Source organism: Kogia breviceps, chromosome 15, assembly GCF_026419965.1.
Source record: "Kogia breviceps isolate mKogBre1 chromosome 15, mKogBre1 haplotype 1, whole genome shotgun sequence".
Taxonomy (NCBI): Eukaryota; Metazoa; Chordata; class Mammalia; order Artiodactyla; family Physeteridae; genus Kogia; species Kogia breviceps.
Window position 1 is genome coordinate 78,268,768 of NC_081324.1, and position 25,960 is coordinate 78,294,727.

General features: G+C 54.4%; 1 protein-coding gene across 1 annotated transcript in view; it reads right to left on the reverse strand.

The window, feature by feature from the left end:
• Positions 1-2,907: 2,907 nt before the first annotated feature.
• Positions 2,908-25,960, reverse strand: part of TESC (tescalcin) — a 65,527-nt gene continuing 42,474 nt past the window's right edge. Inside the window, exons 3-8 of the mRNA XM_059040400.2 lie at positions 17,414-17,494; positions 11,235-11,374; positions 9,545-9,606; positions 9,340-9,447; positions 5,444-5,491; positions 2,908-3,167 (exon numbers count right to left, since the gene is read on the reverse strand). Coding sequence (XP_058896383.1) covers positions 3,090-3,167; positions 5,444-5,491; positions 9,340-9,447; positions 9,545-9,606; positions 11,235-11,374; positions 17,414-17,494 — 517 coding nt within the window. The 3' untranslated portion in view covers positions 2,908-3,089. The remainder of the gene's footprint in view (positions 3,168-5,443; positions 5,492-9,339; positions 9,448-9,544; positions 9,607-11,234; positions 11,375-17,413; positions 17,495-25,960) is intronic.

A 25,960-nucleotide genomic window follows, 5' to 3' on the forward strand; every position in this document is an offset into this window, starting at 1 on the left:
TCTTTTAATGGCCAAAAGCCGAGTTCTGGTAACTTTTCCCCTTGGTGATATGCTTTCAACCCAATTCCTGGGAAATGGGTGGAGAACATGGAGAGAGGTGACCTCACCCTCATCCCACAGGCTGCAGACCCTGTCCCTGCTCCGTCCCCTCCACCCACAGCCTGAGGCCCTCAGAGCACTGACTTCAAATATTTGACTTAGCACTGATCAGTCACAGGGGTATAATTCCTAATCAAAGGAAAGCTGTAAAACAAGGGCATTTATTAATTTCTCAACTTGCCTATTTTAGAACAAACATCACGTGCTTCAGGCTGCTTCAGATGGGGGGAGGGTGCTACACTCCCTCAGGGTCTCTGCAGCCAGAAAGCCCCTCCTGGGCACGCCCACCAGTCCAGCCCTTAAGGGGCCGTTTCCAAGCCTCCAGCCTCCAGCCTCCAGCCTCCGCAGACCGCACTGCCCAGACAGCCGTCCTGAGATGCGTACCCAGAGCAGTGACCCTCGTTCTTTCTAATCAGAGGCCAGCAGACTGTGGGGAGTAACCACCCTTCCTAGGAGCAGGTCCGCACCAACTAACAGCTGACCCCGCTCACTCCCGGAACGACCAAATGAGTGAAAACACATCACGCACACAGTGCCCTGGGGGCCGGCGGGGGAGCCCCAGGCGGACTCTGGCCCACCCTCTGGTGGAAATGAGCCCCAACCCTGCCGATTAGACGACATCCTCAGTGACAGTGAACAAACAGCTTGGTTTAGAGAGCAGTATGGACTGGGCTCAGGGTGAATAAATCTCATTTCAATTAGCGGTTTAGGTAAGCTGAGGCTCAAAGCTTCAAAGACACGAGGCCGGCCCTCGGTGCTCTGAACAAGGGCAAACGCCGCCTGTGCCCACAGTGGCCGTGTCTCCCAAACACAGGCTCTGCAGGGGGGGCTGATGGAAGATCTATTATTTATAAAAACACTTCAGTGGACTGCCTTTGTTGAGAAGAAGACGGAAGCAAATTGGAAGAATCCCAGAAAACCCAGCCTACGGTGGCCGCACCAGCAGTGCCGGCTGCTCTGTAACGCCACGGGTCCCTGGCGGTAGTGCGGGGCAGGGAAGGGCACGGGGGACGCGCGCTTCTGCCAGGCTGCAGGGGTCGCACTGGAGACCCGTCCTGGACGACAGCTAACCAGCACCTAAACAGGACGAGGTCTCCCCACACCAGGCCTTTCTAGATTCCTTCTGTGGGCAGCCAGGCACCCAGGGGTGTGAGCAACTGATCCCAGCAGCAGGAGAAGGGGGGAGTGGGGAGGGAGATCACATCCCACTTTCCCACCCCACTGCTGGCACCTGGAGGGTAAGAAGCACAGCCTTGGCCCTGGCCTACTGCTTTGAAAATGTCAGAATATCTGTGGAATTAAGCACAAGTCTAAATAAGCAGATTCTACTGTGTAGCACAGGGAACTACATCCAATCTCCTGGGATAAACCATAATGGAAAATATTTTAAAAGGGATATATATATACGTATGTATAACCGAGTCACTTTGCTGTACAGCAGAAATTAGCACAACATTGTAAATCAACTATACTTCGATTTAAAAAATAAAAATTTTTAAAAATTAAAAAAAAGAAGCAGAGCTCTGGAAGTGACTTCAGACCGCTCTCTACTTACCAGAGATGGGGCCGCGCTGGCCCTGGCCGCCTGCCCGTCAGGCGCATCGTGGAGCCCGGCGTTCCTCAGGCACGGCTGGGGTCGGAGGCCCAGCCCGGTCCACCGCACGCTCACTAGGGCGGGGTGCCCGCGCCAGCCCTCACTGTCTAAATGATGAGGGTTTCCCAGCTCCACTGCCGCCCTCGGGACGCCTGCTGGCTTTTTAATACTGGCGTTAATCTCGTCCTAAGCAATGTGTGCACAACACAGCTGGGGGGGGGGGCGGATATCAGAAGAAGGACCATCATGACTGCCTCGGAAGGGAAGGCCAGGCGCTGGGCATCGGATGAGACTCCAGGGGGCGCCTGTTACATTCTGAACCCCAACATGCGGGTATAAGACAGATAAAGCACACTTAATATCAAAACTGAATTACAAATTCAAGAATGCAAACAATAGCAATAGCCAATTATCAGGGGAACTTTCCTGGAAGGCTAGGAAGGTGCCTCCCAGCAAGTGTCGATGAAAGCAACGACCAGGAGGAGGCCTGGAATGTAAACAGTGACCAGTGACCACGGTGATGGCAGCTCTCCCGAGCGAGTCAGCAGGTCACCAGGGCACCACCGACTGCCAGCCCTCTGCTGACTCATGGGCCACTGCCACCAACCGATATCAGTGACCTCTGTTTCTTCCTCCCCTCCAACCCCACTGCCGGAAGGTGACAACCGGAGTTGCAGGAGATTCTACCTGGGACAGTCACCTCCCCTGCTGCTGCTGCTGCTGCGCTGGGACGGTGGAGTGCAGACCGTGCAGCCAGCCCCCATCCTGAGGAAGGGCCTCAGGGCACACCCAGCCTGCTCCCGCCAGGCCCTGACCGCCAGCGGCCCCAGCGCCGCGGGGCAAGCTCGGGCGTTCACTGCAGCTGGCCCAGGCTCAGCTCCTCTCTCTCGTCTCCTCCTTGGGTCTGAATATCCGGCCGTGGCACCAAGGAAGCCCCCCCCCCCCCCCTGCCCAAGTCCCGGCCCCCACGAGGAGCTGCTTTTCCTTACTTTCCTGCCTAGGCTTGAGAAGGCAGGTGAATTCCCAGCACTCATGCAGGGAAAACAGCAAATATTTAACCCAAAATAAACCAGAAAGGACGGAAAAAATAAATCCCCTTGCAAACCAGCCTCTGAAGACTTGCTGCTGCTTGCTCCTCGCCCACGGTCGGCCAGCCTCGGGCCGCCAAATGGCCAGGCCGCGTGCGTGGACGTGGGGAACAGACAGGAGCCAGGTTCATCAACAAACCCTTTTTCTTTTTTATTGGCGATAAAAACAGCAAAGCCCCATGTACCATACCCTGCTGGAAAGAGAGGTGAGCGAGGGATGTTGACTATTTACAAGAGCTGTAGCAAAAGGGCCCCCGTGGGCCTCGCTGCCCGGGTCCAAGTGCGGGTTCTCCGTGGGGGAGGGGCGGTCAGTGGCACAGGGCCATGGTTTCCACGTTAAGGAAGCGGACGTGCATCTTTGTCTCGATGTCTATCCCCTGCCAGATCTGGAACAGACAGAGCAGCGTGAGCGGGCATCCCCGCTGGAGTCCTCGGCCACTCTCGCACCCGCCCTCCTCCGCCACCCACGGAGAAGCGCCCGCAGGTGGAATCCAGTGCGAAGCGTGGAAGAGAAACTTCCATCTGCCTTTTTGCCGGTTAATTGGGCTCTGACATTTGGATTCTTTCTGGATTGTCACAGCAAGTTATTATTAAGTACCGAGTCCAAGCTCTTAGCTGAAGTCACTTGAATCCCACCCACCACTTCAGGCTCTATGATTTTCACGTAAATTCCTTAACCCCACTAAACCTCCTTTTCACAAGAAAAATGGCGAGACCACCACCTGTGCTGCCCGTTCACGGAATGTTTTGGGGGCTCCAGGGGAATCATGCACAGAAGCGGTTTATAAACTGTTAAGGGCTGTGCATCATCATTAATTAAAAGGTCACAACAGTTAGGTCTTCACAACCTCCCAGGGATGGGAGGTCACCATGTTCCAGACAGACAAGGCTCATGACCAGGAAAGGTAACTTCTGCCAAAGACCACATCCATCGCCACATACCTGCTACTGGCACTGCCGTCACGGTCCATCCTGGCTAGGGCCCTAGCGGACACTCAGGCCACCAGACCCTGTATCTGCCACACTAGGAAGCCCCGGCGCGGGCAGAACTGTGCGTCCGCCAGCTCCTTGGCCACTTGGGGCCCAGGAGGACCGGGGATGGAGAGATGGTGGGCAGGATGCGACCAGGAACCGAGGGACGTGGTGGGCAGTGACTTGTCACTGTCTCCCTGCTTATGTAAGAACTTCAAACTGTCAAGCTGTCACCCTCAACATCTCCAGGGACAGCCTTGAGGCTGGGGAAAGCACAGCCCTGTGGGACCCAAGTGCCAGGGAGGCCTCGGCACATTTCCTGCCACTGTCACATGCCTACGGTCTGCCAGGTGCTTTCCTTGTTGGGTGAACAAGACGTTCCCAGGAGAAGATACCCGGTATGCCAGGGTGGGTGGTTTCTGCCCAAGGCCGGGTGATGCCAGGTGGCAAGAGGCTAGTGGTGGGGCTCAGAGAACGGGATGGGCCGGCTGGTCAGCAAAAACTCCCACGGTGCAGAGGCAACGGGCTTGGGAACACTAGAGGCGAGGCAGTGGCGGAGGCGGCCTTCTGGGGAAGCAGCTTGGTTTCTGAGGCCAAAATTGGATTTCATCCTATCCTCTGGCTCAAAGCAGCCGTCCTTCCTCCCTAACCTTCCCTGGCCTCCCTGGTCTTCTAACTCCTTATTCTGGTTCTTGCTTGGGTGTCGTCACTTTTCTGGAGTGCAGACCTCAGAACAAGCCAAGGTGACCTGTGGCACCAATGCCAACTCAGCCTCTCCCAGTCTGCTTGCCCTGCCCAGCCCTGGGGGTGGCGGAGGGGGGCCCCTGTCCTCCTCCAGCCCAGCAGGCCCTTCGGGTCTCTCCCTCAGGCCCAGGTCTGTGCCACCCGCCCCCTTCCTCTTGCCATGACTGGCCAGGTTGGCGGCGCCGACTTTGGGGGAGCGCCGGGCCGAGCTGCCCCTCAGCTCACCGGAGTCCCCGGCCCCAACCCAGGCACAGGCCTGTTTCCCTCGGGGCCACCCGGAGAGTTGGCGGCCGGCCAGGGGGCCACCCTGGGTATCGTCCCCCTGACTTCCCATCTTCCTCGCCTCCTGGAAGGGGCTCGGCAACACCGCTGTTGGGATGCCCAGGGCCAAGGCACGGGCAGGGCACGGGGGGCTTGACTCCTTGCCACGGGCATCTGCCCATCAGAGCAGCGAGGGGCCCCGGTTCCCAGCCTGCGAGCAGGTTTGTGGCAGTGAAGGCTGGGCGAGGCCTGAACGTCCACTAACGGGTGGAAGTTGGGCAGCCAGACAAACAGCTCGGACTGCGAGGCCCAGGGCAGAACCACACGCAGTCAGCGCCAGTGTGTGCTTCTGTGAAGAGCAGCTCTCGTACAGGCACAGAACATTCCAGAACCCTGGTGCCCATTGTCAACAGGGTGCTTCTGAGGAGGGGGACCAGGGACTCGCGGGGGGAGAAGAATGGAGTTTTCCTCACAGGCCCTTCTGCACTTGCTTAGCTGTTCTGACCGTGTATACCTATCATCACCCTTCCGATAAAAATAAGTAAAACCAGTTTAAACTATCTTCAAGGCCACACCCAGGCTTGACCCCTTTCCACAGAGATGCCCATCTCCTCCTGACCAGCAGGGGCCCCCCTCAAGCCCCCAGCACAGCCCCTGTGCCCCACCCCCACCCCCAGGTACCCACCTTCAGGAAGTCATCGAAAGTGATGCCCTCGTACACCTGATCAGGCTCCTGGGGACAGAGCACAGGGTGCAGTGAGGGGCTTCCGCCTGGACACTCTCCATCTTCCCCCCACCCTGCAACACAGAAGGCTGGGGCCATTTAGGTAGAATCATGAGAATGGGGAGAACATTCTGGATTGTTCGCCTCCAGCTCGAGGCTGGTCGCCCTGAACTCCAGCGTCCCCTTCACTGGATTGATGGTGGGATGGAAGGAGGTGCAGGCTCACCAGGGGCCGCCCCCCCCCGCCACACCCCCCAGGGAGGACAGGGCAGACGAGGGTGGGAAAGGAAGAGGGTGGGCACACAGGCGGGGCTCGCTCCACCCGGCACGGCCACCTCCAGCCACTCCCCAACAGCACGGCCACCAGCAGACACCTCCTGCCATGTCTTGGTCCTGCCTCCTCAAACCAGCCTTGGTAAGACCGGTTCTGGGCCAGCCTGCACTGCAGACACTGGGGAAAGGGCCAAGTGAGTCACCCTGATAACACGTGGCCCGGGAGCCTCCCACCTGCTGAGTCACCGGCAGTGCCAGTCTCTGCACACACACGAGATGATAAATGGGGCTCCTGCCCCTGGCACTAAGACCAAGTCCCCACGGCGCCCTTTGCGACAGTGAAAGCTGGCCTGACACCCCACTGCCCATCAATACAAGACCAACCAGATGAATGGTGGTCGCCCTGACTATTGGTTACCACGAAGAAGGGGTCGATCTAGACCTGCTGATATGGAAATGGCTCCAAGATACATACACGGTGGAAAAAAACCAAACAAGGAGCAGAAAGATGGCTGCAGATTCTGTCCTACGTCGCTAAGCAGACGGCTGCCACCTGCCCCGTGGACCTGTGGGGTCAGCGTGGGGGAGAGGGAGACGCGGCAGTTCAGAGCCATTTTGTGTGAATCAGAACCGAAAGACACACGTGTACACGTCGGTCTGTGTCGGGAAAAACACCATCAAGGGCAGTTCCCTTTTGGGAAAAGGACCAGGGCCGATGGGAGGAGGGCCAGGAAAGACGCGCTTCTCTTTCCGTACCGCTTGGAAATGTGTCCCTACGTGTATTTAAGAAAACATCGGCAGGCGCTCTCTGAGCGTTTGCTGTGTGTACTTTACAAACGTTATTACCATGAACTGATACAAGCCTTACAACAGCTCCCAGAGGTGGGTTCTGTTCCTAAATCTAATTTTGAATATACTTTTTTTTTTTTAGATTTTTTTTTTTTTTTTGCGGGGGGATGTGGACCATTTTTAAACTCCTTATTAAATTTGTTACAACATTCCTTCTGTTTTATGTTTTAGTTTTTTGGCCGAGAGGCATGTGGGATCTTAGCTCCCCGACCAGGGATCGAACCCGCACCCCGTGCATCGGAGGGTGAAGTCTTAACCACTGGACCGCCAGGGGAGTCCCCTGGATATGCTTTTTAATTTTATGAGAAACACCAATTTTTTAGAAGGCCTGGGCCAGCCCTGTCCCTAGGGCTGTCTGCTCTTCCTGCCCAGGGGCACAGACAGAAGTGGCCGCCCATCCCTGCCAGAGACCCCGGATTCCTAGGGCGTCGAGGGGAGCTCATTGCAGATAAGGCCCCGCCGGCCCAAGACCTGGGCTGGAGGGCGGGCACCGGGTGGAGGGGCTGCAGGGTCAGGGCAGCACCCTAGGCTGAGACCCCAGCACAGCTGCCCCAGCTTCCAGCCACAACAAGGCTTTCCGGGGAAACACCCTGGAAAGAGCTCACTGCCGCAGTCGACGGCTGGCTTCGGAGGTCTGTTACAGTGGGGCGATGCGTCATTTGTCTCTGGCGAGAGGTGCGGGCAGAAACGTTAAGCGTCCTCAGAGGCCACAGGGTGTGAACTGACTCCGCCACCCCTCACCCTGCGCCTCTGTGTGTATCTGGTCGACGATCACACGGGAAGACACTCAAAGAGCACGCGGAGGATCCGCACGTAAAGAAAGATGCACACGGTGAGCGCGACGCACACCCAGGAAGCCGGCACGGACTCCCGGAATGCCCCAGCTTCCAAGGTTGTGCGGCTTTTATGCAGATCAGCAGCTGCCAGCTGCCAACAATTTTACTACAGCAAATTAAGAAAACTGTCGCCAACTGAAACTGGAGTGGGACGGGGAGCAATTTAACGAAGGAGAGTGTCATTAAATCAAGTGGGAATTTGGCTCGGGCAAGCCGGCCGGGGAATCCCCGCGCTCCCCACCGAGGCCACCGGCCTTTTCCGCGGCAGTTACAAAAGTGGGGTGAGTGGGGGTGGCTTCGCCAAAGCCAGAAGCCTCTCCCTGGGCCCCGGAAGCAGACAAATGAAATACAGGCCGAGAAAGTGACCTCAGCCCACCGCCTGCCATCTCCTGATGACAGGCCTGGGCACAGACAGCAGGTTCCAGCAGGAAAACACCCCTCCATCTGGCCTAGGGTCACCCCAAAGCCATGATGGTGTCTGGGGCTGCAGCCACTATAAATACACAGGAGTCAGAGGGGACGGCCCCAGGCGGACCACCCGACACCCTCAGGGAACAAAGTCCATGGAGGTGGTCACGTGCCTGCCCGCACGGCTCCCGGGGGCTCCGAGCCCCTGCGTCAGGGGCTGTCTGGACTGGACCCGGCCCTGCAAGAGCGAGTCCACCGAGCGCAGCAAAAAGGTCGCTGCCCCCAAAGTCCAGAACATTCTTTATGTCCCCACCAGTGAAGCAAGGTTACAAATCTATCAAGTGATGCACGTGAAGAACCCAGCACGGCGCCCGCACACGCTGTGTGGTCACCCTGGGGGCACCAGGCTGCCTGGAGCCTCCAGGGGGTGCCTGCCGGAGTCCGTGCCTCCCCACCCCGACGACAGCGCCAGGTGAGCACGTCAAGGCCGGCAGTGGCCGCTCATACGAGGTCCCAGTCGCCACTGCCCTGACCGTTCGCTCCTGTGCCCCTCTGCGCCAACGGTTCTGCACTGGGGGTGACTTCGCCCCCCCGCCCCAGGGACAGTGGGCCGTGTCTGGAGACATGTTGGCTGTCACGACTTGGAGGGTGTGACTGGCATCTAGTGGGTGGAAGCCAGGGAGGCGGCCCAACCCCCTGCAAGCCCAGGACAGCCCCACGTGCCAACAAGGCCGGGCGGAGAAACCCTGCTCTAACTCACCGACACCACCCCAGGCCCGACAGCACGGTTCCAAGAAATGACCCAGCCACTGCGACGCCAGTGGGAGCCTGACAAGCCTCAGCTGTGTCCAGCTGTGGTCCAGCTCCTGTTCACGCGGTCCCACCGCCTTCCTCCCCATCACAGCTCGAGCCCGGCCCCCCGCCCGGGCCACTGTAGCAGCCTTGGCAAGTGCCTCGCGTTCAATGCCCTCGTCTCTGTCAGCAGGGGGCCTCCCATCCTCATCAGCGCACAAGCCCTGATGGCCCAGCCCCTCTCCTCTGTCTCATCTGCACGTCACCCCCTGCCGCTCCCAGCTCCTCGCTGGACCCCAGATCGTGGGCCCTCAAGAGAGCCCCCTGCTGACCCCTGCCCTCCAGGCTACAAATCCCCTCAGTAATAATTAAACGAGAGCAAGCCCGGGCTGTACGCCGACCGGGCCTGGCGCTGCCCGTGGGCCCGAGGAAGCTACGTAGTGGGGTCTACGGCCCCCAAAGCCCAGACTCCCCTGCTTGGCCTGACCCCCCAGGGGTTGGGACATCGGGCCGGTCTTCTGGGGGGACAGGAAAGCAGCGAGAGGCCTCCAAGCAGTGGTCTGCGCCAGGCCCGGTTAGAGTGGCGAGCAGGACACGCACAGTCTCCGCCCGCTGGGGCCTTCCAGAAACACAGACTAGTACCACGGCGGGGGCGGCGGGGGAGGGGGGATCTGGGGGTCCAGCCCCGGCAGCTCTCACCATCCGCCCGACGCAGACGCTGGCCGCCTCCATCATGGCCCCGTCGGCGATGGAGCGCGCAGACTCCTTCTCGATGTGGGGGTTTCCAGACAGCAGCTCCTCGACCACCTGCCGGTGGAGCAGAGACGCTGTGACCTCGGGCCTCCACCCCGGCCGCAGGGCAGGGGAGGCGCCGGGGCCCCGCCGGCGCGGGAGCATACTTTACATTTCGATACTCTTCCAGGGTGATGCGGCCGTCGCTGTCCGAGTCATACATGTGGAACAGAACTGGGGGCGGCAGGGGGGAGAGAGCGGCTGAGTCAGGCAAGGCCCCCCAACCTTCCCCTACCGCAAACTGACCAAAAGGCCCCAGCAACGGAAACCTAACTGCCAAAGCCATAGGGGGCAAAGGGCAAAGGCCATGGGGCCAAACCGACCACTTCCTGGTGGGGGACCTTGGGCAAGTGACTTAACTTTTCTGAGCCTCAGCTTCCCCGTCTGTAAAATGGGAGTAACCACACATCTGCCTCATGGTGTTGCCAGGTGAGCTAAGGCTGGTGGAGGGCCAGTGACCGCCTGGCACACTGTGAGTGCAGATGATGTGACAATCTCATTAACAGGAAGCCAGATCAGCGTTATTTCAAAGTGTCATTCCTGACAGACCCAAGAGGGTGGCTGTAATCCCAGGCCTGTGGCAGATCATGGACCCGGCTGCCTACATCCTGTCCCTGGCTGATCTGAGCCGCCCCGGATGGTTCGAGGGGCATTCACACCTGCTCTGGGTATTTCACTCTTAGTGACAGCATGTGGTCCCTTTACTGACGTCACTCAGCATCCCTCAGCCCAACAGAGCCAGGAGCTGAAGGGGAGGTGACCGCTCCGCCCCCTGGCTCAGCCTCAGGGAGCCTCAAGCTCACAAAGTCCTCGGCCCTGGCATTTATCCAGCCCGGCGCTGTGCAAACATCTCTCCCCCTCATCCTCACATGACCCCATGAGGCCAGGGCTGCCCTGAGCCCATTTCATAGACGGGGCTGCCAAGCTCACAAAAGCTAAGGCATTTGCCCGCAGCCACCCCATTAAGGGAGGGGCAGCCGGGGGTTTGAACCAGAGTCCGTCCCATCCCACAGCCCTCACACCCCTTGACCTGGCCCTTGGAACAGTGTGGAATCCGGACGGACACCAGGTATCACCGCCCTGCCCCCAACAGCCCTCAGGACGCATCCCAGCTAAGTATAGCCCAAGCCCGCGTTTGCACGTCCCTGCAGACGCTGCTGCCTCGGGTGGCACGGAGAGGGATGCTGGAGTCGTGAGAAAGTGCACGGGGAAGGGAGATGTGACGCAAGCCACGCTGGGACTCTGGGTGGCCATCCCCCACCAAGGCCGATCCCAGCTAAACTTGCTCAGAGCCCAGGGCCAGCAGAGGTTCCTCCGGGACGGCTGAGCCCCACAGAGGCCTCCTTGTGAAGCTGCGTATGGTGGACGGTCATGGGCCAGGGGAGGGAAGAAAGGAACTTTCAGGAAGCAACCGAGATCCCACCCAGCCTCAGAATCACCCCTATGCTCAGTCCTCATCCCCACCATCAGGTTCAGGGTCACACAGCTGCTTAGGGAAGGGGCTGGATTGGACCAGGTCTGTCCAAACCAAGGGCCTTAATAACCTTTTCCAATCACTGCCACCTCCTTCTGTTCCCAGAAACCACCAGCTGCTGAGAAGTGTCAACAAGGAGGCTGCCATGGAGCAGCCTCGGAGGAGAGGGAGGCGCAAAGGCCACCGTCTGTGTGTAAAGATCGGGACCGACCTCCCCAAGGCCTGGGCTGCTGCTCCCTGACCCTCCCTCCCCCCGCCGGGGGTGCACCGGGACTAAAGGACACACAGGCGGCCAGGCGCACACTGGGGCGGGGCCCGGGACACCCACATCTTAGCTTCTCTTTCCGGCACAGCTGCACCTGCTCCTCATCCATGGTGCTGTCAATGGGCCGGAAGTAGGACATGATGGTCAGAAAGTCCTCGAAGTTGATCTCGTCAGCCAGGCCACCGGGCCCCTTGCGCAGGTTCCTACGGGAGCAACGAGGAGGTGTCGGAAGTGCAGTAACAACAGAATCTCGTCCCTCCACTACCGAGAGCCCTCGAGAACCCGGCCCTTCTGGACACACACTTCACCTACCACGGCTGTGCCAGCCTTGGGTTCTGTTTCCCAACAACCTGCTGGTGGGGGCCCCGGGCCCCAGGGCAGTTCAGTCCAGCCCCTCCCTGGCGCCCCCCCCCCCCCCGAAATCACCATCTGAGGGCCTGGGGGGAGACACGGGCAACGGCACGGCTGCTGGGATGGAGGGCTGCCCGGGCATGCTGCAGTGCACAGAGCTGGGCACTTAAACACGGGGAAACCGAGGCAGTAATTCACCCAGGTACGTCTCCTGACCCTTACCTTTAGATCGGGGTCCGTGAACTGCAACCTGGGGGCCAAATCCCACATGCTGCCTATTTTTATACCGCCCATAAACTAAGAAGGGTTTTTATGTTTTAATATGGTTGAAGAAAATGCTGGGAAAAAAAAGAAGAGCATCTCATGACAAGTGAAAATTCCATGAAATTCAAATTTCGGCGTCCATAAATAAAGTTTTATTGGCACACAGCCAGGCCCATTGATTTACATAGTATCCGTGGCTGCTTACAAGCTACAGAGGCAGAGTTGAGCAGCTGTGACAGAGACCATGTGGCCCGCAAAACCTAAAATATTTACTCTCTGGCCTTTTAGAGAAAGTTTGCCAATTCCTGCTATCAGCTGTTTAAAACCGGAGCACGATGATCAGCTGCAGGCAGCTCTGAGTAACGTTTCCCACCGAAGTGCAAACCTCGCCAATGTCTGCAGGTTCTCTGACAGATCACGGCACAGAGTCCCAGGGTGGCCTGCGTCACACCTCCCTTCCCCGTGCACTTTCCCGCCACTCCAACATCCCTATGGACGTGCTTTCCTGCAGGGGCAAGAAAAGGGCTCGCGTTGCAGGCGGGGCTCAGGGAGCGAACCCAAGGCCGGGTCTGCCCTGTGCCTAGCGCACGGCGGGGAACTCGGCAAATGCGTGAGTGCACTGAAAAGCCACTGGGTGGGGGCCCTGGCAGAGAAGAAGAGTTGAGAAAACAGCCTGGAGATGACTCCAACCACACACGGGCTCCTGACCCACTGCTGCCAAGCCCTCATCACTAACCGACTCGCGCCGGTGCAGGCGGCCATCGGGCTGATGGGCTGGGGGTCCTGCTGCCCTCACTGTCCATCCTTTTGCAAAGAGACAGTTCTCAGCTGGCCCGGGATAATGAACAGCCAAGGGCTAGTGCTAGTCAAATGCATTTGGGTCTCACCTGCGATTAGGACCATATCTCGGTTTAAAGGAATACATTCGAGCTTCTCTCTCTAGGGGCCCATCTACTCCTTTTCAAATACTGCCCCGAAGTGTGCACCACACTGCACAGTTTAGAGATCTCGCTATTCCCAATCTTCCATTCCAGGACATTTTCCAGAAAGAGGTGGCTCCCAAGCCTGGAACAGGGAAGGTGGATCAGGAAACAAATCTGAGAGGGAAGGCGAGATCTTCTCCTGCACTCAGGAAGACTAGTCTTAGTGTTTTTTCTCGATCTTCCCGGAAATCTTCGCTCTTACAAAGTTTTTCCACTACTCCTCCAGGCGGATTTTTAATAATCTCAGAGTTCTTGCTGTCAGGGGCACAGTCCACATTTACAGGGCGTAAAAATAGCCCCGGGATTTATCGGGCTCCTCGGAGGTACTTTTCACTGTGTTTGGGTCGCACGTCCTTCTCGAGGGGTTCAGGCTGCAGCGAGAAGGATGACGTGATAAACCCCGGGGCAGGCTGGCCACGAATGGGTCCTTCTCAGGGAAGGTCGAGACCTGGCTGCTTCAGCATCAGGACCTGATTCAGGGGCTAGGCATCCCTTCTCCTCCTAGTGTCCCCGGGAGGTCCACACGGGCCAGCATCATGGTCTCTAAAGGTGGCCACAACACAGAGACCGAGGAAACCCAGACGCAGCACCCAGAGCCAGACCCACGTGCACTCCAGTCCACTTGCACAGCGGAGCACCCAAGACCTGGGTCGGGGGACAGAAGAACAGGGGCTACGTCCAAATCTGCAACCCAGCACGAGAGCATTTTTTTCTGCAAGGATGCCTGATTTAGAGCCGTCTTCTCGCTTCCTTAACTCTCCGATGACCCTGTGAGGATCGGAGCCCTTGGAGGTGGGGACAGACCCAGCTCGAACGGCCCTCCAAGACCAGCTTCTTGGTTCAAAACGTCTTAGGAAGCAAGGTATTTAGGACGCTGGTATTTCTTGAAAGGAAAATCCCGCCTCCAGCCCCTCCTCTGAGTCCTCCCCCACCTCCTCGCTGGAACTTACAGGACGTGAAGGACGCACAGGCGCCAAGCTGTTCTGGGTCCAGGCTAGGGAAGCCTTTCCTTCATCCTCCCCTATCTGGTGACTTCTGGGCTGCCCAAAGACTCACCCGGGGCCTCCCTTTTTCCACACCATGTCTCTAAGCAGCCGCCCCAGGCTGAGGCCCCAGGACCCACAGGAGAGGCTCTCGCCGTCATCTACCGGCCACTGCCTCCCCCTCCTGCCGTCACGCGTCATCTTCCGACAGCAATTCCCTAGAGCAGGTGCCGCGTGAGCTGCCCGCACTGCAGACCTGCAGACCCTGGAATCCCTTGACTCCGTCCCCATCATATCCAGTCCATCTCCAGTTTCACTCCTCTGATCTCTCTGGGATCCCTCGTCGTCTCTCCCGGGATAGCCTGGTCCAGCCTCCACCATCTCAGCGGGCACACCACATGCAGACAGAGTGAGCTTTGCAAAAAGCAAATCGGACTCTGTCGCTCCCCCGCTCGATGCCCTCTGGGAAGCTCCTCCACCTCTTGCGTTGACCCCCAAGCCCCCAACCTGGTCTCCCAGACCCAAGAGGTTGGCCCAGCTGCCCAGCTCTCACCACCCCTTCCCGCCACACTCCCCTCCCCAGGGGCCCAGAAGCTTGTTTCAATGTCCACCTCCTGGGCACTCAACGCTCCCTGGTCGACTAAGGCCCCTTCCTCCATTCTTCAGATGCCACTGCACCTGCGCCGCCCCCCTTAAGAGCTCTGTCCTAACCTCAGATGCTCCAAGTACAGCAGGGGGGTCTCTCCTGCCCCTGACTATGGACCGTGGACTCGGGGCACGCCTTCTTGTCCTCTGGCCCCTGCCCACGCACTGGCCCCTCAGCAGAGGCAGCTCTCACGGACAGCAGCCCGGCGACGCCTGAATTCCACTCTAAGCGCTGAAAACGCAACTCCTGGATCTGCTCTGGTTCCCACAGGGGACAGCTGAGCACCGAGCCACCTCGGGCCAGATTTGGTTTTTTCTTTGTTTGTTTTATAAATTTATTTTGATTTACTTTTTATTTATTTATTTTTGGCTGCGTTGGGTCTTCGCTGCTGCACACGGGCTTTCTCTAGTTGTGGCGGGGGTGGGGGCTACTCTTCGTTGCGGTGCGCGGGCTTCTCATTGCGGTGGCTTCTCTTGTGGTGGCGCACGGGCTCTAGGCGTGTGGGCTTCAGTAGTTACAGCATGCGGGCTCAGTAGTTGTGGCTCACGGGCTCTAGAGCGCAGGCTCAGTAGTTGTGGCGCTCGGGCTTAGTTGCTCCGCAGCATGTGGGATCTTCCTGGATCAGGGCTCGAACCTGTGTCCCCTACATTGGTAGGTGGATTCTTTTTTTTTTTTTTGTGGTACGCGGGCGTCTCACTGCCGTGGCCTCTCCCGTTGCGGAGCACAGGCTCCGGACGCGCAGGCTCAGCGGCCATGGCTCACGGGCCCAGCCGCTCCGCGGCATGTGGGATCTTCCCGGACTGGGACACGAACCCGTGTCCCCTGCATTGGCAGGCGGACTCTCAACCACTGCGCCACCAGGGAAGCCCTGTAGGCGGATTCCTACCCACTGTGCCACCAGCGAAGTCCCCAGATTTGTTTTAAGGAATAATTACATACAGTAAAAGGCACATATCTTACGTTTGGAGCAATGTGTGCACCTGAGAAACCCACCCCCCAATCAGGATACCAGAGGTTTCCCTCGGGCCCCTCTCCAGCCCAACCTGTCTCCTCCTGGGCTGGCGGTGAGGATGGAAGAACCAAGCCCTTGGCCCTACGTGGGCTCCACAGGCCCGGGGGAAGCAGGGTTTGCCAGGACCTCTGGGGTGTCATCCTCTCCTCCCCTTAGCACACCTAGTACTGCAGGAGACACCAGCCCCTCTAGCTCCAACCCAGAGAAGGCTGGGTCCCTGGGGCCTGGCCAACTTCACAGCTGGCCCAGTCTCGTCCAGCCGTTTGGAAAGAAGTCCCTCAGACACGTACATGCAGCCATGTGGCTATACAGACACACGTGAGGTATCACTAGGCTCTGGTCACCCTGTACCATCTTCCTGTGACGTCTCCAACTCTAGGCCCCGATAACCATGCCGTCTCCACGTTTGGGGGCCGCATCACCGCTCTCCCTGCCACCTCCCCTCTGCACGCTGCCAGCGCCCCCAAACCTGCTCTGCCCCGCTGCCCACCCAGGCCCCCCTCTGGGATTCCGCAGGCAGAACCAGGATTCAAAAGGAGCCGAGGGCCCTGCCCACCCCACACCTCTCGCCATGCTTGGCCTCTCTGTGCTCCAGCCAGGCCCCCTCTGCCACTTGCACCACTCCCTGTGCCACAGGGTCTTTGCACGTGCAGTTCTGGTCTCTCTCTGTTTTGCCTAGTTAACTCCAGGGCACTCTTTCCTCAGGTCTCACCCCACAGGTCCGGGAGGGAGGCCTCTGCATTTTCTGGGGCAGCCTGAGGACACCATAGCCCCGGAGTCTTGCTCAGGGCCGTGCAGCCCTGGCAGAACCAGAGCTGGGCAGTTCAGGCTCATACAACTTGAAACCCACCCGGGAGTCCCCACCCCTGATACGACCTCAAGGAAGGGACATGCCTGTTCCCTTCCTTCTTTCTGCCAGTTCTCTCTGCTTCTCAGCGATCTCTGCAGACACAGCGTGTCAGGCCTGGGCCCCCGGTGTGTTTGCCCACAGGTTCTGGCAGCCTGGAGAGGGCGTGACCCCCTCACCCCCCAACCCCTGCACCTCTCCACCAAGCCTCAGACACAGCGATCTCCGTGAGGATATGTGAGTCTTTCAACTCCGACGACACTAGACGTTTGGGGACATGAGCTCTGGTCTCAGCCTCAGCTTCGGGATACTGTCCATGGTGCCTCTCTGCCTCAGTCTGTGAGCCAGGGTGCTGAGCGTAATGACAGCTACACTGGCTCTTTAATATATCTCATCTCAGCACAGCCTCACAGCATCCCTGAGAGGCAGGTGCTATTACTACCTCCATTCTATATGTGAGAAAACCGAGGCAGCCTCCAAGAGGGGCCCCAGTGATCCTGCCTCCCAGGATTCATGCCCCATGCAGTCCCCTTTCCAAGTGCGAGGTGACCCAGTGACTTCTGATGAGGACAACACCGCGAAAGTCATGGCATGTTATCTGCAAGATGAAGTTACCAAAAGATGGTGTTTTCCATCTCAGGTGCCCAATCTCTCTCTCTCTCATTGGAACATCTTACTCTGGGGGAAGCCAGCTGCCAGGTGTGGTAGCCCTGGTGACTGGTCCATGAGATGCCTCCAGCCAACAGCCAGGAGAGTGAGCTCGGAAGCAAAGCCTCCCCCAGTCGAGCCTTTGGGTGAATGAAGCCCCAGCTGACCCACCCTGAGCCTGAGAACCCAGATCCCTGACTCTCAAAAATGGTTAGCCAATAAATATATATTGTTTCAAACTGATAAGTTTGGGGATAATTTGTTACAAAGGCATAGCTAACTAATACAGAGGCCCAGAGAGATTGAGTGAGCTGTCCCAAGTCACCCAGCCATGAATCCAGGACTGCCAGACCCTGGACCTGTGCTTGTAGCTCCTACCTGACAAAGCCCCCTCTTCTCTGCGTCAGCTTAATGGGCTGTTCCGAGCACACGAGTCATGCAAGAAGTTACATGGGCAAATGCTCCCCCAAAGTCACCCACCATCGGCAGCTCCAGGAGAAAGGCCCACCTGTTGTCGAAGAAGGCACGGACGATTTTGGATCGGATCGGGTTGAGCTCCAGGTCAGGGATGTTGTTGAAGTTCTCCTTGCTGGATACCAAGGAGGGGGCGCGCCGGGGAAAGAGTGAGAAGAGAAAGCAGACGTCAGAGAGCATGTTCATCGCTTCTCAAGCTGTGTTTTTTTGTCCTGAGCAGACTCCACGAGAACAGTCCAGAATGAGACAGGACTGGAATATGCTGCACTGGTCTGTCTCCTCCTCCAACCTCCGGACTGGCAGGACCACAGAGGGTCTGGAGGCTCAGAGATGCCCCTGTGAATCTGATAAACGTCTTAGACACCCACCCCCAGGAAGATGAAGCGACACAAGATCTGCACCCCATTCCGAGGGGTCAGAGAACCCAGGTAGGGAAACCCTCCGTTGGCCCTTCTGGAATCAGAGGAGCAGGATGCTGGCTTGGAGCTTTGGAAGACGGTGTGGCAGGTCCTCAACAAGTGAGAAACATGGAGTTACCATGTGACCCAGGGATTCCACTCCTAGGTATATACCTGGGTTACGTCCCTAGAGGAATAAGAACACTTATCCACATAAAAATTTGCCCAGGAATATTCACAGAAGCATTCCTCCTAACAGCCACACAGTAGAAACACCCCAAAAGTCTACCAACAGATAACTGGATAAATACGGTCTATCCATATAAGAGAATATTATTCAGCCATAGAAAGGAATGAAATATAGATACAGGCTACAACATGGACGGACCGTAGAGACACAGTGCTAAGTGAAAGAAGCCAGACACAAAAGACCACATGGTGTATGATTTCATTCGTATGAAATGTTCAGAAAAACTCAATCCATAGAGACAGAAAGTAGCTCAGTGAGTGCCAGGGGCTGGGGATTGGGAGTGATGGGGAACGGGCGTGGTGTCTAAAGGTGTGATGGAGATTCTTTTGGGGATGGTGAATACGCCGTAAGATCGACTGTGGTGACGGACGCCTAACTGTAAACGTACTAAAAAGCCACCGCGTTGCACATCTTAGTGGGTGAATATGGTGACGGACGCCTAACTGTAAACGTACTAAAAAGCCACCGCGTTGCACACCTTAGTGGGCGAATTGTAGGATATGAGAACTGTATTTCAGCAAAGCTGTTTAAAAAAAGAGAGCGAAGGGGACCTCCCTGGTCGTCCAGTGGTTAAGACGCCACACTTCCACTGCAGGGGGCGTGGGTTCCATCCCTGGTCTCCCTGCTCCGGGAACAAGATCCTGCATACCAAAGAGCAGCACGGCCAAAAAAAAAAAGAGAGAGAGAGGAGAGATGCTTGCAGGAGAGGGTGAATTTCAAACACAGCCGCTCTGCTGCTGGGCACAGGTGTTGCTGGGTGTCCTAGAGGCTGTGGGTTTGCAGGCGTGGAGGCAGGTAGGTCCCTCACCTACCTGACCTTCCCGCCTAAGGCCATCCTTTGTTCTCGGAATCTGCTTCCAGCTCCCTGGACTTCAACGGGCAGCGGCCTTGGAAGGGACCCAGGGCACAGGCTGGTAATTCCGGCGAACAAGGGGGCACGCCCAGTGGGGAGGAGGAGGAAGGATATCAGCCACTTAAAACGAGGATGCCCAGGGGCCCTCAGATTCAGAACTCAAAACTAGAACCAACCCATGCTGGGAAGGAGGAAGTGCCACATACACGGAGAATTCAGCACCTTCAGAGTTGGAAGGTCCTGTAATCACAGAGCTGACTCCCGTCGTGCCCCCACCTTACAGATGCGGAGGCTGAGGCTCAGGGAGGAGAAGCAGGACCTGCCTGGGCCCGGACGCCTCCGTGTTCTCCCCATGTCTGTGTGTTTCCTCCTCTCCCCATCCGCCAGGGCTCCCAGCTTGGCTTGCTTGCAGCACTTGGCCAAACTCAGGAGCCGGCATCAGTGGACGCCAACATTTTAGATTCCTGAGAGCCCAGTTCTAAAGGGGGCGACACAGAGCAGCTGGCCTGCAGCAGTGGAATATTTATTTGGCCATAAAAAAGGAACGCAGTACTGACCCATGCTACAACACAGATGAACCTCAGAAGCGCGAACCTTATTTCACCACTTAGAAGTGAAAGAAGACACACAAAAGGCCACATAGCGTATGATTCCATTTATACGAAATGTCCAGAATGAGCAAATCCATAGAGACAGAAAGCAGACTGGTGGGTGCCAGGGGCTGGGGGATAGTTAATGGCTCGTACGTAGGCACAGGGTTTCTTTTGGGGGTGATGAAATATTCTAAAATTGACTGTAGACTTTAAGTGGGCGAACTGTGTCGCGTGTGAATTATATCTCAATGAGGCTGTTTTAAAATATCCCTAAACTATTTTTAAAAACCCAAAAGCAAAGAACCACTGCACTAAGGCTCCATCGATATAAAGGACAGAAAGTGAGGTGCTAACGTGTGCAGGTTCACGGTCAGCCGTCTCCGGGCACGGTGACTAGGAGGGAGCGTGAGGGCCTCTTGGGGCTGAGGATGTTCTGTTCTTGCTCTGGGTTTGGGGCCACGGGTGTGTTCAGTCTGTGAAAGATCATCTCACTGCCCCCGTCACTTTTCTCCAAGCACATGACGGTCGCCCCTCACTGGCGCAGGCCCCCATCCTTCCCTTCGTCCTCGTGAGTGGGAAGCAGCCACAGGAGGAAACAGACAGAAAACCCAGAGCCCCCAGGATGGGAACAGGTCAAGTCAAAGGGGCCACGTGGAGCTTGAGAGGGGATCTGGGGAGAAGAGAGAGGAAGCGAGCAGCTGCCCCTTAGCAGAGACCCCCCAAGCCTTCTCTGGCTCTCGCTGGCCAGGGATCTTGGCCACTGCGAACTCTTCCTCAGCCTTAGTCTCCTCATCTGTGAGGTGGGCACAGCCTCTGGAGTCAGACTTGGGTTCTACCAGCTCTGCTACCTGGGACAAGTGACTCAGCCTCTCTGAGCCTCCGTTTGCTCCTCTACGCACAGGAGCCTCCGGCGGCTGTCACTCTCAGCACGGTGCCTGGCGAAGAGCAAGGGCTCCGTGAATGGAGGCCTTCAGGCATCCGAGAGCACGGGGACAGGACTCTCGTCTACCCAGCACCACATCCTCAAGGCCTCGCACAACTGAGGGTTGCGCAGGGGCTCAAAACACGGTGTGTGGACCGAACAGCTGAGCAGAAGGGATGGCGGGTGTGGGCAGGGCACCTGGCCCCCAGGCTCTGCTCCTTCCCCAGGCATCCACACCCTCTGGTGCCCCCAGGAGTCCTCTGTCTGCAGATCCTTGGAGAGCATCGCAACCCCGCTCTGCCTTGCCGAGTCCTGGAAGGGGCTCTCAGAGGAGCTTTGTCCCAGCGCTGCTGGAAGGACCACATCTGGGGACACGCCTGGGAAGTAGATCTGATTAACTCCCCAGGAGGGAACAGAGGCCCGAAATGCAGAAGCTGCAGGTTCTAGCGGGACTGGGAGACACCCAGTCCCCATGCTTGTGAAGGTGGCAAGAAGGGCCACCCTGGCACCATGACATCCTACAAAGGGCCAGAGGGACCCTGGCTGACTTGGGAGGGAGAGCAGACAGCAAGGTCCCAGGAGGAGGACAGAGGCAGAAGGACCTCGAAAAGCCTGACTGTGTGTCTGGAGGAGAAAATTAACAACAAAAGAGGTCTGACCTCCCACTGACAGAGGTGAGGCAGGTGCCAGGAATCGAACTGGGGACACAGTGTCTTTGGGTCCTGGCCGCACGGCCCCTGGCAGGTCTGTGCAGGTGTCTTTGAAGCCTAGCTGCCTTTCTCCACACTGTCCCTCACCACGGGCACCTTACTGACTCTCCAAGCTTCAGTTTCCTCACCTGTGAATTGCGTACAGACCAAGCACCACCCCCCAATATCAAAGGGGAAGTGAAGTCAAGTACACCTGGGGGCCGGTCCAGGCTCCACTCCTGACCAGGCATGTGGTCCTGGGTGAGTCACTGCATATCCCAGAGCCTTGATTTCTCATCTGTAAAATGGGGATTGTGGGAATAGCCCAGCAGGATCATGGGGTTAATGAAATGATTAAATGAGATAAACACAGGTAAGGTGCTTAGCATAATGCCTGACACGCAGTGAGATTGTCATTTTTAAATGATGATGATGATGATGGTGATAATTATAACAGCAGCAGCAGCTAACCTTCTACATACTCCCGAGATGTCAGGTACTGTTCTGAGAGCTCTACATTATTATGCTACAAGGTAAGAACATGTTTCCACCTTACAGATGAGGAAACCGAGGCAGAGAGGTGAAGAAATGTCTTACTGCTAAGAACGACACCCCTGACTTAGGTGGCACATGGAGGCTCCAGCCTGGGAGCAGCTTCTCCTAAGGGGCGTGGGGAGGGGGACCAGGACTTTCCTGCCGGGATCTTTTGTGCAAAGGCATGTGGATGGGAGAACCACTTGGTGCAAGTAGGGAATTCTTGGGAATTCCCTGGCCGTCCAGTGGTTAGGACTCGGTGCTATCACTGCCATGACCCGGGTTCAATCCCTGGTTGAGGAACTAAGATCCTGCAAGCCACGTGGTGCAGCCAAAAAAAAAAAAAAAAAGAGAGAGAGAAAAAGCAGGGAGAGAGGGCAGACAGCAGAAGTAAGAAGAACTACAATCCTACAGCCTGTGGAACAAAAACCACGTTCACAGAAAGATAGACAAGATGAAAAAGCAGAGGGCTATGTACCAGCTGAAGGAACAAGATAAAACTCCAGAAAAACAACTAAATGAAGTGGAGATAGGAAACCTCCCAAAAAAACACTTTGGAATAATGATAGTGCAGATGATCCAGGACCTCAGAAAAAGAATGGAGGCAAAGATCGAGAAGATGCAAGAAATGTTTAACAAAGACCTAGAAGAATTAAAGAACAAACAAACAGAGATGAACAATACAATAACCGAAATGAAAAATAGACTAGAAGGAATCAACAGCAAAATAACTGAGGCAGAAGAACGGATAAGTGACCTGGAAGACAGAATGGTGGAATTCACTGCTGCAGAACAGAGTAAAGAAAAAAGAATGAAAAGAAATGAAGACAGCCTAAGAGACCTCTGGGAAAACATTAAATGCAACAACATTCGCATTATAGGGGTCCTGGAAGGAGAAGAGAGACAGAAAGGACCCGAGAAAATATTTGAAGAGATTATAGTTGAAAACTTCCCTAACATGGGAAAGGAAATAGCCACCCAAGTCCAGGAAGTGCAGAGAGTCCCATACAGGATAAACCCAAGGAGAAACAGGCTGAGACACACAGTAATCAAATTTGCAAAAATTAAAGACAAAGAAAAATTATTGAAAGCAGCAAGGGAAAAACGACAAACAACATACAAGGGAACTCCCATAAGGTTAACAGCTGATTTCTCAGCAGAAACTCTACAAGCCAGAAGGGAATGGCATGATATACTTAAAGTGATGAAAGGGAAGAACCTATGACCAAGATTCCTCTACCCAGCAAGGATTTCATTCAGATTTGACAGAGAAATCAAAAGCTTTACAGACAAGCAAAAGCTAAGAGAATTCAGCAGCACCAAACCAGCTCTCCAACAAATGCTAAAGGAAATTCTCTAAGTGGGAAACACAAAGAGTAGAAAAGGACCTACAAAAACAAACCTAAAACAATTAAGAAAATGGTAATAGGAACATACATATCGATAATTACCTTAAATGTGAATGGATTTAATGCTCCAACTGAAAGACACAGGCTTGCTGAATGGATACAAAAACAAGACCCGTATATATGCTGTCTACAAGAGACCCACTTCAGACCTAGGGACACATACAGACTGAAAGTGAGGGGATGGAAATCATATTCCATGCAAATGAAAATTAAAAGAAAGCTGGAGTAGCAATACTCATATAAGATAAAACAGACTTTAAAATTAAGAATGTTACAAGAAACAAGGAAGGACACTACATAATGATCAAGGGATCAACCCAAGAAGAAGATATAACAATTATAAATATATATGCACCCAATATAGGATCACCTCAATACATAAGGCAACTGCTAACAGCTATAAAAGAGGAAATTGACAGTAACACAATAATAGTGGGGGACTTGAACACCACACTTACACCAATGGACAGATCATCCAAACAGAAAATTAATAAGGAAACACAACTTTTAAATGACACAACAGACCAGATAGATTTAATTGGTATTTATAGGACATTCCATCCCAAAGCAGCAGATTACACTTTCTTCTCAAGTGCACATGGAACATTCTCCAGGATAGAGCACATCTTGGGTCACAAATCAAGCGTCTGTAAATTTGAGAAAATTGAAATCATATCAAGCATCTTTTCTGACCACAACGCTATGAGATTAGAAATCAGTTACAGGGAAAAAAACGCAAAAAACACAAACACATGGAGGCTAAACAATACATTACTAAATAACCAAAAGATCACTGAAGAAAAATCAAAGAGGAAATCAAAAAATACCTAGAGACAAATGACAATGAAAACACGATGATCCAAAACCTATGGGATGCAGCAAAAGCAGTTCTAAGAGGGAAGTTTATAGCTATACAAGCCTACCCCAAGAAACAAGAAACATCTCAAATAAACAACCTAACCTTACACCTAAAGGAACTAGAGAAAGAAGAACACACAACACCCAAAGTTAGCGGAAGGAAAGAAATCATAAATCTCAGAGCAGAAATAAATGAAATACAAACAAAGAAAACAATAGCAAAGATCAATAAAACTAAAAGCTGGTTCTTTGAGAAGATAAACAAAACTGATAAACCATTAGCCAGACTCATCAAGAAAAAGAGGGAGAGGACTCAAATCAATAAAATTAGAAATGAAAAAGGAGAAGTTACAAAAGACACTGCAGAAATACAAAGCATCCTAAGAGACTACTACAAGCAACTCTATGACAATAAAATGGACAACCTGGAAGAAATGGACAAATTCTTAGAAATGCACAACCTTCCAAGACAGAACCAGGAAGAAATAGAAAATATGAACAGACCAATCACAAGTAATGAAATTGAAACTGTGATTAAAAATCTTGCAACAAACAAAAGTCCAGGACCAGATGGCTTCACAGGTGAATTCTATGAAACATTTAGAGAAGAGCTAACACCCATCCTTCTCAAACTCTTCCAAAAAATTGCAGAGGAAGGAACACTCCCAAACTCATTCTATGAGGCTACCATCACCCTAATACCAAAACCATACAGATACTACAAAAAAAGAAAATTGCAGACCAGTATCACTGATGACTATAGATGCAAAAATCCTCAACAAAATACTAGCAAACACAATCCAACAACACATTAAAAGGATCATACACCATGATCAAGTGGGATTTATCCCTGGAATGCAAGGAATCTTCAATATATGCAATACAATCAATGTGATACACCATATTAACAAATCGAAGGAAAAAAACCATATGATCAGGCTTCCCTGGTGGCGCAGTGGTTGAGAGTCCGCCTGCTGATGCAGGGGACACGGGTTCGTGCCCCGGTCTGGGAAGATCCCACATGCTGTGGAGCAGCTAGGCCCACGAGCCATGGCCGCTGAGCCTGCGCTTCCGGAGCCTGTGCTCCGCAACGGGAGAGGCCGCAACAGTGAGAGGCCCGCATACCGCAAAACAAACAAACAAATAAACAAATGAAAAACCATATGATCATCTCAAAAGATGCAGAAAAAGCTTTTGACAAAATTCAACACCCATTCATGACAAAAACTCTCCAGAAAGTGGGCATAGAGGGAACCTACCTCAACATAATGAAGTCCATATACAACAAACCCACAGCAAACATTATTCTCAATGGTGAAAAACTGAAAGCATTTCCTCTAAGATCAGGAACAAGACAAGGATGTCCACTCTCACCACTATTACTCACCGTAACTTTGGAAGTCCTAGCCACGGCAATCAGAGAAGAAAAAGAAATAAAAGGAATACAAATTGGAAAAGAACAAGTAAAACTGTCATTGTTTGCAGATGACATGACACTACACATGGAGAATCCTAAAGATGCCACCAGAAAACTACTAGAGCTAATCAATGAATTTGGTAAAGTTGCCAGATACAAAATTAATGCACAGAAATCTCTTGCATTCTTATACACTAATGATGAAAAATCTGAAAGAGAAATTAAGGAAACACTCCCATTTACCATCGCAACGAAAAGAATAAAATACCTAGGAATCAACCTACCTAGGGAGACAAAAGACCTGTATGCAGAAAACTATAAGATACTGTTGAAAGAAATGAAAGATGATACCAACAGATGGAGAGATATACCATGTTCTTGGATTGGAAGAATCAGTACTGTGAAAATGACTATACTACCCAAATCAATCTACAGATTCAATGCAATCCCTATCAAATTACCAATGGCATTTTTTTACAGAACTAGAACAAAAAATCTTAAAATTTGTGTGGAGACACAAAAGACCCCGAATGGCCAAAGCAGTCCTGAGGGAAAAAAACGGAGCTGGAGGAATCAGACTCCCTGACTTCAGACTATACTACAAAGCTACAGTAATCAAGATAATATGGTCCTGGCACAAAAACAGAAATATAGATCA